Below are 12,428 nucleotides of genomic sequence, written 5' to 3' on the forward strand. Positions count from 1 at the left end.
TCCTGTCTGCTTCCAGATGGATGATGTCACTCCTCACCTTAGAAGTAAACATAAAAACGAATCATTACTGAATTAATGTTTTATTGGGAGTTTTTGTTACTTGGAGTGAACTACATTCATGGATGTGACGATCTCGGTTATGGAAAAGCTTTTTATTCCCCTGTCTCAGCAGGTGGAGACAGGGGAATAAAGCTAAGCTTGAAGAGCCATAAATGTGTCAAAAGTAGTCGCTGGTAAGAGTCTGCACCAGAAGTCAGGCGATGGCACCTTCAAAATAAAAGCAGGAGAGCCACCAGCTTGTTACTCAGGCAGGGACGCAGACTGAGGTCACAGTTTGACCTTTTCTAGCTCTCATGTTTGAGTCGGTGCGTTTCTTTTAACAAAGGTGATCACATTAAGATGGAGTTTAGGTCTTTAAAGAAAGTGAAAATGCATACATGTACACTACAGAATATACTTTCTTTATCTTTTCTCCAGACATAAAAGATCCATAGTAAATGGATTTTAAAAAACCACAAAGAAAGAAAGATACAGGGCAAAAAAGTAAAGTAATCAATAGCTACAAGATTACATTTTATATAAAACTATATACATATAAATGTAGCCTGGGCCTGGTAGAATGAGGGAACCAGACACAAAGTTATAAATGGGTTTTTATTTATCAAGTAGTCCAATAAATGTTGTGTAATAAATTTGGAGTTTTACAGAAAAGTTCATTTCTGTTAAACAAAAATCTTACAGTAACAGCTACTCGGACAGCAAAATCAAGTAAATCCCTCCTTTTCAGCAAAGTTGCGTTTAAAATACAGTACTACGAGTTTAAAACTGAGTGCACAAATGACAGAAGCAGGCACGCTTCTGTAAAACATGAAAATAAATAAAATCACATTACTCACTTAATGAACTCTCCGCTTACAACTCAAAATTGCTGGTGGCAACTGGGCATTCACTTTAACCGGCACTATAGTACAGTCAGATAAACACATTCAGTAAAATAACAGCAGGTTATTGTTTGACTATGACCAGATGTCATTTAACAGAAACTCACAATATGTCAAGACAGAACAAGACCCACAGTTCCTCGTGAAACCTGAACGAGCTTTGGGTTTTTTTGTTTTGTTTTGTTTTTCAAAAATCTGCAAACATCACAGCCAATGTAATTGTCTATTGGGTGTAATATGATCCTATACCAACAGGTCACTTTGCAATAAAAAATAAAGTTCTAGATACATTTACCTTCTTCTTTAGTACGCACATTGCCATACCATCACAAACCAGCTTATCGGTCTGACAAAACTGTCTGGTTTCCATTAGCTGTAAAATGACATTATTCACAAAAATAAGGCTTAAAATGTGAGTCTGTCTATAATCAATAAAACATCAGTGTCTCCTCACCTATGAAAAAATACTCTAGGTGGCAAAAGGCGCTGCTGGACCTACTTGTGCCCTTGATGCCGTTTCCTGAAAAATAATATTCTGTGATATTATTTTTAATTTGAACTTAACGCTCAGGTGCGCAGACACATTTCCATAGACAGATTCATTCCTCTGTCTGTATGTTTGCAGACAGAGACACCGTCTGCACCTTCATCTGCAGACCCAAGGATGGCAGACCCAGTGAGATGGCAATATCTCATTATGTCTTCCATGTATTGGTCTATGGACAGAAGGATGTGTTTGTCATTGTTAATGAGTTTGGTGCAAAACACTGATTGAAAATCGATGTATTCACTGCATGTTTAAGATGGAATGGCACTGAAAGCAGCACTTTAAACCATTCAGACTATAAACACAACAGACACAATCAAAACTGTCAGATGACTTATTGCCCCGCAATAATAACTCAGAAATAATCCAAATTACGATGCATTTGATCTATTTCCCACTTATGGAGCATTTCTGTTTATATCAAAGGTTTGCGGTTCCTCTTTATCCTAAAAGAAAAAGATATAAAACTTCAGATATTTCACAAAGCGATATTAACGTTCATGGAGAAACCTCACCTAACCTTATATTAAAGCAGAAATTAGAGCAGCCACCCTGAGAAAGGCTCACAGTATTCAATTATGCCACATAATTGATCAGTACAGTATTGCGAGGGAACGCAAAAGAAATAAATTCCCCTTGTCCTCTAGGGGGCGCCGAAGTAGTCAGAAGTACATACTTCGAAAAATAAAAAATAAACAAAACAAAACAAACACAAAACTCAGTGCTCCCGGGGAGGGTGTTTTATTTTGAAAGTCTCGACCGGAAGAGGAGTAAATCATTTCTGACTTGCGGCCTTAAATACCACCCCCCTGTGGCAGCTGTGGGGTAGTTGGTCTGCGGGTGTCCTTCCTCCAGGTTGCAGGCGAGGGGAAGCAGAGGAGCCTGAATAAACATCTGCAAACCGGTAAGTGTTGCTTTAATTTGAAAAAAAAAATGAAAAAAAGTGAGCATTTCCTGTTGATACTGTCACAGAAATTAATGCAGTGCTCGCCAGTATTCTGCATGGCTTATACTTTTCCATCCTACATGAAATAATTTTTTTCTAAGAATACAAAAAATACACCTTATTGTTATTATTATTATTATTATTATTATTATTATTATTATTATTATTATTATTATTATTATTATTATTATTATTATTATTTCAAGCTGTCCTATTTCCTGATTTGAAGTGCATCGTTTTGATTGCCGGCTCACTCTGCGCCCTTTCTTTCTCCGCGCCCCTGAGGGGGAAAAGACCCGACACGCTTTGCATTGCAAATGTTCCTCTTATGCAACCCGCCTGTGAGGAGAACCGTCTAATGTTCTCCGGATCTCTGTCTTCCAGCGGGAGAAGTCAAAGGTCATGTCAGGCGTTTAAGTCTCCACAGAGAAGCTGTGACACGCCGTTGGGTGACAGGCAGGCGTGCTTGTGCTCGGTGATTGTTGTTGTTGTTGTTTTGTGCAATCAGATCCGTTTTGTGTGAGACGCAGAGGTACGAAAGTGCCCGTAAAAGTCAACTTTGGTTCTGTTTGGTGGTTTGCGCTTTAATGCTACAAACGCGCCCGGCCGGTCGGGTTACTCTCGCTCTCTGTTTCCCCTCCGAGTGCCAAACCTTTCCCCTCTCGTTGTTCTCCATCTGCAGGGGGAGATCCCGCCTCCCTGCGCGCAACGGGCGGAGGGCTCGCGCGTGCGCGCGCGTCTGTGTTTGTTCGTTTGCCCGACTTCGGACGAGGATGGAGAAGTACGAGAAGATGGGGAAGATCGGCGAGGGATCGTACGGCGTCGTCTTCAAGTGCAGGAACAGGGACACCGGGCAGATCGTGGCCATCAAGAAGTTCATGGAGTCAGAGGACGATCCCGTCATCAAGAAGATCGCTCTGAGGGAGATCAGGATGCTCAAGGTGAAAAGAGATTGCGTCGAAAGCGAGCCGAATAAGGCACAAAAAGAAAAGGAAAAAAAAAAGTTAACTAATTTTGCCGGACGATATATCGTCCCAGAAAGGATCGCGGTAAACAATAATATTGTTGCCTTGAAACCGTTTTCAGGTAATATAGTTGCAAGGGCATAATGATGCTAGAGCAATGAAAACCTTAATTTCTCACCAATATTTTTACATATCCATAAATAACTGAACAAAATGACAGAATTATGAAGTCTCTGGGAGCAAAACTGCCCTTCAAAATAAGGGCTTGTTGAGACCAAAGCAGCAGACTGAAGGCTTTTTGCTAGAGAGAAAACGGAAACGATTAATCGAGCAAATGGAAGTTATTTAGTTTGTTTTAATCTGTTATGAAATTAATTGATCGATTGCTCATTGCAGCCGATTTAGGTTTAACTACCTGATGAATATTATTTTACAATACAGATGATTTTACAAACTGAACTCTATCGTAAAAAAATAAAATAGAAAATCATGTCTGCTTTGCAGTGAACAAAAGACGCGATTGAATTAGTCACGCAGAGGCTTTGGTCGTCCGCCGGACACCAGGATCTCATAAATAGGGCTGGGTGTCGGGGTTGTCTCCGGACTGAAACGTCGGTGTTCTGTGCTCTTATTTGTGCAGCAACTGAAGCACACCAACCTGGTGAATCTGATCGAGGTGTTCAGACGAAAGCGGAAGCTTCACCTGGTGTTCGAGTACTGCGACCACACCGTCCTCACCGAGCTGGACCGCCACCCGACCGGGTGGGTGTGTCTCCTCATTACGCAGATCATTGTCCCTGTAGGCAAACGTTCGTATAGGGTTTGTTCATTTGACCGGTTTTATACCGCGCTCTGGAAAAATATCTCTGTATTTTATGTTCCAAAGCAACACAGAGTACCACAGATTTGTGGTAAACGGGTTTTAATATTTTGTTTTACAATTGCAAGTGGTGGCGGAGGGTTCGGGGGGCAATAAAAATTTTTGCCATGGGGCCCAAGATTCCTGGCGGCGCCCCTGGGCAAATCAACTTAAGAGTATCTAGGAGGAGCAATTTCTAAGTCTTTGTGGATTTTTGATATTTTGTGATCATAAAAGTGACAATGACAGGGAAAACAAAAAACTATTTCCAACTTTTTTAAGGCAACACTGTTCTTAAAATACATACCCATTTTAAAACAGGCTTCTTCAGGGCACCAGTTACATAATGTGGTGTGACTTCTACGACATTTAATCATATTTTCTAATTTATTGATATGTATTGATGGCCGAATTTGTAAAGGCAACAATCCTGAAGATACCCACCGCTTTTTGGAGTTTCAAACTTCACTAACTGTAACTTATTGTTGTCAACATAATAACAATTCTTATCAGATATGTAAAAATTGGTCTAACGTACCAAGAGGCTGAAGGAAGCTTGATAAATAAACTTTGATGAATGTAATCTGATCATTTGTGACCAGTCAACGCGATATATTTAAGTTGGGTCACCTGTTTTATTTTTCAGTGTGTATTGATTGAGTGCAAATCAATAATAATATAGAAGAAAAAGTTATTAGAGGCGATTAATTTCACATCATGGAGAATTTAAAATGGGTTGTAATTGTTTCCGCTACGCTTCTATCGAAGCACTTTATTTTGAAATGATTATTTGGAGAGCGATGACGCCAAGACAGGCAGGCGGCTGAGCTCGTGATCCGGGGAAGGAAAAGGCAACTTCAGGAGTTCAAAGTTCACGTTTCTCGTCTGCAGTCCTGAACTGGACGTGAACGCAACGAGTCGCAACTTGACACCAAAAAAACTCAACTCCAACCAAGTCACTGGGAACGTTGCGGTTCCTATCAGTAATCTGTGTCTGCGGCCGCCGCGCCCTGTTTTGATGAGCGGCGCTCTCATCTCCTCGGAGACGGGCCGGTGCGCTCTGGCTCGTTCAGAGCCTCCTGTGAGCAGGGAGCGCTCCGGCCGTCTCCTTCCTCCCCTCCGCTGCCACGCATTCACACAAAAGAGGCGACGGCGATTACAACCGATCGACACGCCCCGGGCTCCAAATTGGCCATTTCCAGGGCGACGGCGATCCTGAGGCAAACAAAGGCTCGGGATCGAGGCTCTCTGTGGAAACAGGAGATCCGTCGTTCACTCTTCACAAACACACGCAGGAAAAGGACATGACGTTTGATGAACTGAAGTTTCACATATTCACTTTACATCCAGGAGCTCGCATTGTCTGCTGTTTACTAAAACATATTTATCTGTCCTTTGATATTTTTACTGTCGTTAAATGTAACATCAGTCGACATTAAATTCCAGAGCTGCATGCTCTGGCTTTCTCCTGTACTTTAGTTCAAGCTGTTAGCAAAAGGCAACTATGGCAACTTTTTTATTTGAAGGGGTGAACATAAGACTCTCATCAACAGGAGACACTTTATGAGTGTGCGAACATGAGCCAAAAATAAAAACGCCAACACGCCATCCCCATGATCCAACACGGTGGCGGCACCGTCATGCTGATAGGATTTTCATTTTTTTTTGTCTCCTTCCACTGGAACAGAGAAAGCGGTTAAAGTTAATGAAAGAGATGCCACTAAATGCAGGCCAATCCTGTATTTAGAAAATGTGTTTGTCAGAATGGCTCAGTCAAAGTCCAGAGCTGAAGAATGTCCGCGTCAAAATGTGCCAACATGTACGCTAAAAAACTTACAGCTGCATTCAAATGTGATTCTATGGGCTATTGAGTGAAGTAGATTTAATTCAAATGCATGCCACACTTTTCAGATTTTTTTTTTGTTGTTGCCATTTTTCACTTTTTATACTTTACCTTTTTTCTTTCTTTTGAAACACTCAGGCTGGTGATTGTGACGTGACAAAAATGTGTGCAGGGCTTTACTAACCACATGTTGCTGCATTAGATTTTCAATAATCAGTTTCCCAGCCGCTGTAGAGGTCGGGCCGCTCAGCGCGCACACGCTTTCTGGAGAGCATGAAGCTGAGCTGACGTTGGCGTGTTGATTTCCCCACAGGATCCCGGAGCACCTGGTGAAGAGCATAACCTGGCAGACGCTCCAGGCCGTCAACTTCTGCCACAAACAGAACGTGAGTGAGCGCTCCGTGTTTTCCTCCAGGCCGTCGCAGCTTTTTCGCTCGGCTTGTTTTCCCAAATTCCTCCGCGCTCTCCTCCCCGCCGCCTCTGCTCCTCTGCTTTATGGCTCCTCTCTAGAGCCAGGATTCCTTCCCCCTCGGCTGAGCAGCAGTCAATGCGTCACCTAGACACGACAAGCAGCTGCGTTGGGCCTCCGCCACGACGGGGTCCCATAAAGCCCAGGAAACACCTCAGACTTTTCTCTCCCGCCTGCTTTATTCCCTTGCTGTGCATCTTCGGGTTGCAAATCAGAATTAAATGGAAGCAGGTTTTTATTTTTGTTTGTTTGTTTTAAAGATCATGTACTGATGCTGCTGCTGTTTGCGTTTTTGCAGTGTATTCACAGAGACGTGAAGCCGGAGAACATCCTCATCACCAAACACCAAGTCATCAAACTCTGTGACTTCGGCTTTGCCAGGATTCTCAGTGAGTTTTTTGTTTGTTTGTTTGTTTGTTTGTTTGTTTGTTTTATTTTCAGTTTTTTGCAGCAGCTGGTAAATTGTTGATGCTGCCACCCAGTGGTGGTTCAACAAACTTTAATGTTCAACCAAATCTTTCTTGTTTTGGGCTCAGCCAGATTCACCAGAAATCATCTCTGCTTACTAAACGCTAGAAGACTTTTCTCAGAGAACATTTTTTAGATTTTTACATTTTTTTCTTTGTATTTTATGTTTTAACATTTTATTTGACGCTCATTTTTTTCATATTGACAATTTCTTTGGATTATTTGCAAGTAAAGAATATGAATTATTCCTAATGGCTCAATGACTTATTGATGTTTGTAATTGAAGAAATTGTTTTTGAAATTGGAGGATTTCTTTATTGTTGTTGTCGTTAAATTCACGTTTTATTCTCGGACCAGTCAGGTGTACACACTGTGTGCGAGAGACATTTATTTATATTCTATATAGATAAATATTTCAGCTGCTTTTTAAGTAGAATGCATGATATCATCACTAGAAATTAATAACAGCATTAAACCATATTATATAATTGTCTTTTGAAACTGAATGTTTTTAATTCCCCTCAAACTGTCACAGCATGTCTTTGTTTTAATCCTGTTGTATAAAACTGAGGGTATTAAGTCAAATTAGTAACATATTAAGTTAAGTAGCACCAAATGTTCTTGCTAAATCTCACTAAGTTGTTAAAGTTGAACAAATTCAGATGCATTTTTCCGTTTTCTGTTTTATCGACTCGTCCTTGTGACGACTCTGTCTCTCTCTCTGTCTCTCTGTCTCTGTCTTCTTCCAGCGGGGCCGTGTGACTACTACACAGACTACGTGGCGACCCGCTGGTACCGGGCCCCGGAGCTGCTGGTGGGGGACACGCAGTACGGTCCCCCGGTGGACGTGTGGGCCGTCGGCTGTGTGTTTGCCGAGCTGCTCTCGGGGATTCCTCTGTGGCCCGGCAAGTCTGACATGGACCAGCTGTACCTGATCCGGAGGACTCTGGGTGAGACCCGACCGCCGCCGGCCTGAACCCAACAGGGGAACGTCAGCTTCAAATAAACGTTCACAACCCTCTGAATAGATTTTTGGTTTAATTTTTTTTATTTTATTTTGTAAAAACATGATTTGATTTGAGAATCTGAGAAGGCAGCAGTTGGATGATTGAACTTTTCTTCTCCTGATGGCAATGGGCTTTTAAATTGCAAATTTTGATTGGTGAATATTGCAAGAATGTCAAAAATGTGCAATAAATCCACTTTTCCCTCCCTTTTTTGCGCAAAAACACTTCATTTTATTATAATTTTTTGCATTAATAGGATGAACGACTTGTAATATTTGTCCTGAGAACTTTCTTTCTTCCCGCAGGAAATCTGACCCCTCGGCATCAGCAGGTTTTCAGCAGCAACCAGTTCTTCTGTGGCGTTTCCATCCCGGAGCCTCCAGAGATGGTGAGGGTTCGATCTCCCTGCATCGCATGTTCCTTTCGTTTTTAAAATGTTTATCCAGGACTAATCAGATGTGAATCTCCCCGATTTGCACCGCTGTGCCGGATTTTTTAGGAACCTCTGGAGCAAAAGTATCCAAATCTCTCGCATCAAACTCTGAGCCTCATGAAGGTAAGAACGTCTCTCTTGAGACCTCATGTCACTTCCTGTTGTGGAAACCGCTCCCCGATAGCGTCACTTTTTTTTTTTTTTTTTTTCGCGTGTTAACCCCGCAGAGCTGCTTGAGAATGGATCCGTCTGAGCGGCTGACCTGTGAGCAGCTGCTGCGGCATCCATACTTCGACTGCATGAGGGAACGAAGCGAGAGCACGACTCGAGAGCACAAGAGGACGCGTTTGCCTCGGAGACACCTGCCCCCCGGGGTGAGCAGCACGGATGAGATTCACACCCGTTACTGTGAGAAATAATGGGGAAATGCTCTCATGCGTTCTGTCTGGACATTTTATCAGGTTTTTTTTCTTTTTCTTTTTTGCATAAACAGTTTGCAGTTCTGAAGAACTGCAAACTGTTTCCTTTTTTCATAGAGAAGCTTAAAAAGTTAATCTGTGCAAAAATACTTGCAACCTTTAAAAGTTTTAACTAACATTTTGTGACATGATGAACACACAGAGGTGGCAGTGTCATGCTGTGGGGGTGTTTTGTCTTCAGCAGGAACAGTTAAGGGAACGCATCTACAACCCGACATGAAGATTGCTAGTTTTTTTTATCCCATCTCTAGATGCGCAAAATTGGCGCAGATTTTCCAATATTTGCAGCTTTATTGGCACTAAAATGTGATTCCACAACTCTAAATAAAAAAACTTCACACACACAGCACCAACATTTCCAAAATTGGATTTAGCGTTGTTTTCTAATCTTTTCCTAATGAAGATACTTTATTTAAGTCTGCTTTTATTTTATTATTATGATTTTTAACAGTTTCAAATATTGACCATCAGGCCACTTTTAGCCATTTTTATATTTATTGCATGTTAAGTTTTCTGTTTGGCAAAAAAAACAAAACAAAAAACTGACCAAATATGCTGATGTTATAAATGAAACTGGTTGAGCACTTAAAATGCTAAAATAAATGAATGAATAAAAATTAACATTTTTGCCCATAATTTGACAAAAAATGGAAAGGTTTTTATTCTTTTTTTAAATCATTAATTACTTCTAAAATCTATTTTCTTTCCAGTATTTGCCACAGCTGACCAGCAGCAGCATCTTTCCCGCTCCGGACAATAAGAAATACTACAACAACCTGCGCAAATTCAACTACCACCTCCCAAACATCTGAACACGACGATCCTGATCCTGATCCGAAGCGAAGCGAAGCCGGACGCCTGCGTTTTCTGAACCGCTCAGGAAATGAAGCAGCATCTTAAAGACTGTAGTTTCCTTCCATAAAAAAACAAACAACTGATTCAGCAACATTTTAACCATATTTGCTCCTCACAAGGCGTGCCGCCTGTCTCTTACTGATTCTATGCACTGTGCCCAGCGCGTCCAGCCGGATGTGTTGGTTCATGTTTGCTTTGCCAGACTTTTCAGCTGATATTTTTAGACAAAGGGGAGTGCCGCGCTGCTCTGCTTGTTAGCTGACTGAGGGTTAAACTACCCTCTACTGCCTTGCCCAGTTTGCCAAAATGTTTTTTTTTTTTTTTAATACAATGGACAGTCTTAAAGTGAGTTTTTGGTAGCATGATTTTTTTTAAATTTTTTAGTAAGTTATGATGAAGGGGAGAAAAAAAAACCTTAATCAGTTCTACAAACAATATTTATTGACACACAGCTGAAACCATACCTGGTTCATTGGTTCTCATTCTCTGAATCAGCAAAATGCCAAAGTATTCTAAATAAGATATTAAAAATGACAAAGTCCTAAAAGTTTTCACAAGCACAAACTGATTAACTTTGAATAAACTTGGATATAATGGGTGAGGAGTGCCTGAACTGCTCTGGAATCAGTCCAGGTCCAGCGCTACGTCCAGACGCGGAAGCGCCTTCTGGAGCCTCTGGACCGTGGCGTGCCTGTCTTTGATTCCTGGAAGATCACTCAGAAACAGGTACTCCAAGTTCCTAAAGGGAAGGAAGAGGGCCTCAATTACTTCTGTGTTACTGCTTTTATTTAGCAAATTAATAAAAAATTAATTAAAAAAAAATAAATCTTTGCAAGTGGTTTTAGCATTTAAAAAAAAAATTACCTCATGAGCCACTAACCTGAGTCTGTGGAGAGCAACGAGGCCCTTGTCGGTCACGTTTCCGCATGACACCACCTCCATCATGTAGAGACTGGCCTGCAGGTTCTCTATCGAACTCAGCCGTTCCAGGCAGACGTCCTCAATGTAGATACACTTGTTGAATTTAATTTCCTCCACATATTTCAAGCCATCTAAGCGAAAAGAAAAGACTGGTGTGACAAAAGTGCACAACAGTTATTAAGTACAGCTACTGACAGTGTTGCCTTTCTGCTGCACAAAGCATGCAGAGCAAAAAGCTTTTGAAGGAAATTGAATTGAGTAACGGATGAGCTGGGAGGAGACGGAGCGGATCGCTCTCTGGACCGACCCAGGTAGTCGAACCCTTTGCACATGATGCAGGATTCTGTAGCGTCGATTGCCTGGATCTTGTATCTGCCGAGGGGCCCCGTTGGGAGTCCGTTGTAGTCGTGATGCCAGCGGTCGAAACCTTCGAACCGCACTTTGGCACCACATCTCAGCAGCCACTCTGCTGCTGCTCGGTCCGGACCGATGGCTTTGATCCGCTCATGGTCCACCCTGGACAGGAATGAACAAAGAGCCAACGTGTGACACATTCAGATCGCATCAAATCAGACATGTTTTGGGGAGACAACTGAGGTTCCAGCAAGAACAGGCTGTTTAATTTTTTTTTTTTAAAAAGGAGCTAACTTGATTTCTAAAATTATTTAGGATTTAAGATGAAATCAAAAATGCAGCCAGTGTCCAAGAAAAAAAAAAAGACATCAGAAGCACTAAAGACCACCAAACAACTTCAAATAGTAGCAATAAATAAAAATTATAAAAATGGCGGTCTCTTTTCATGCACCTCTAAAACATGTCGGTTCTTAACTTATTCACCATATTACATCTATCGGTATGCATAGCAGCTGTAATAGTGCACTAAGTGGAACAGCTTCATTGTTTCAGTACATTCCATACAAAAAGGCCGAATCGTAATAAAAATCATGACGATCATTTTCCTATCGTCTCACGATTAGTTTTTGAAAAATCTAAATTTTAATGGAAATAATTTTAAGGATATATTTAAAAAAAAAAAGGATTTACTTATTAGCAAAAATAACTTGGCACTACTATGCTTATCTTGCCACCACACATACAGTAAAGGAGTAAAAATATATATATATATATATATATATATATATATATATATATATATATATATATATATATATATATATATATATGACCGATTTAATTAATTATGTAATTAAAATAATCACTTAAATCCACTGTTGAAAGCTGCAACAAAAAGTGGCATGTGCGAATATTTGAGGTAAAAATAGCCTCTGGATGTTTTCGCATTGCATTAGGATAACAGCGTTGTCTACTCGAGCTCTTTGTATTAAAATCACCTGTTAAACACAGCATTGAGCCAACCCCAGAAGTGTCTGCGGCTCCCCTCTCTCTGCTTTAACACAGACTCCACTGTCCGCGACAACAGCCCCATCTTTAATCTGCACATCAAACACAAGGTTCAACAATTATTAGGTTAAAATAACAGCGGCACAAGGAGGAGAAACTGTAAATCTCTCACCTGTCCTCCAAGAACAAACTGCTGTTTACGTTTCGAACGCCTCCATTTTTGTAACTCTTGACCTCAAGCTGGAACAAAAAAAACGTGCCCTCCTATTGGCTGGACGTCTCTACGTCAGTCGTCTCGCGGACGAGCCCCGCCGGAGGCGTGGCTACGTCTTG

The 12,428-nt window shown here is 41.2% G+C and overlaps 2 protein-coding genes across 2 annotated transcripts; one reads left to right on the top strand and one right to left on the bottom strand.

The window, feature by feature from the left end:
- Nucleotides 1-2,320: 2,320 nt before the first annotated feature.
- On the top strand, nucleotides 2,321-10,249 carry cdkl1 (cyclin-dependent kinase-like 1 (CDC2-related kinase)). The gene is made up of 10 exons (XM_055038003.1): nucleotides 2,321-2,392; nucleotides 3,117-3,375; nucleotides 4,040-4,161; nucleotides 6,415-6,487; nucleotides 6,869-6,959; nucleotides 7,788-7,988; nucleotides 8,351-8,433; nucleotides 8,545-8,601; nucleotides 8,706-8,852; nucleotides 9,668-10,249. The coding sequence occupies exons 2-10, from the start codon at nucleotides 3,208-3,210 to the stop codon at nucleotides 9,767-9,769; spliced, it is 1,044 nt and encodes a 347-aa protein (XP_054893978.1). The 5' UTR covers nucleotides 2,321-2,392; nucleotides 3,117-3,207; the 3' UTR covers nucleotides 9,770-10,249.
- dmac2l (distal membrane arm assembly component 2 like) lies at nucleotides 10,232-12,400 on the bottom strand. Its single transcript, XM_055038007.1, has 5 exons — nucleotides 12,268-12,400; nucleotides 12,086-12,187; nucleotides 11,041-11,249; nucleotides 10,693-10,864; nucleotides 10,232-10,551 (listed from the first exon to the last, which is right to left on the bottom strand). The coding sequence occupies exons 2-5, from the start codon at nucleotides 12,178-12,180 to the stop codon at nucleotides 10,437-10,439; spliced, it is 591 nt and encodes a 196-aa protein (XP_054893982.1). The 5' UTR covers nucleotides 12,181-12,187; nucleotides 12,268-12,400; the 3' UTR covers nucleotides 10,232-10,436.
- Nucleotides 12,401-12,428: the final 28 nt, after the last annotated feature.

Source organism: Poeciliopsis prolifica, unplaced genomic scaffold (genome assembly GCF_027474105.1).
Source record: "Poeciliopsis prolifica strain line A6 unplaced genomic scaffold, Auburn_PproV2 SCAFFOLD013, whole genome shotgun sequence".
In the NCBI taxonomy this organism is placed as follows: Eukaryota; Metazoa; Chordata; class Actinopteri; order Cyprinodontiformes; family Poeciliidae; genus Poeciliopsis; species Poeciliopsis prolifica.

Excerpts from the sequence above, each read along its gene's own strand:
- dmac2l (XM_055038007.1), bottom strand. The coding sequence starts at position 12,180 with ATGGGGCTGTTGTCGCGGACAGTGGAGTCTGTGTTAAAGCAGAGAGAG. Across the intron at positions 11,250-12,085 it reads CTCAATGCTGTGTTTAACAG|GGTGGACCATGAGCGGATCA; the intron begins GTGATTTTAATA and ends ATTCCTGTCCAG. Across the intron at positions 10,552-10,692 it reads GTTGCTCTCCACAGACTCAG|GAACTTGGAGTACCTGTTTC; the intron begins GTTAGTGGCTCA and ends CCTTCCCTTTAG.
- cdkl1 (XM_055038003.1), top strand. The coding sequence starts at position 3,208 with ATGGAGAAGTACGAGAAGATGGGGAAGATCGGCGAGGGATCGTACGGC. Across the intron at positions 6,960-7,787 it reads CGGCTTTGCCAGGATTCTCA|CGGGGCCGTGTGACTACTAC; the intron begins GTGAGTTTTTTG and ends GTCTTCTTCCAG. Across the intron at positions 8,602-8,705 it reads AAACTCTGAGCCTCATGAAG|AGCTGCTTGAGAATGGATCC; the intron begins GTAAGAACGTCT and ends TTAACCCCGCAG.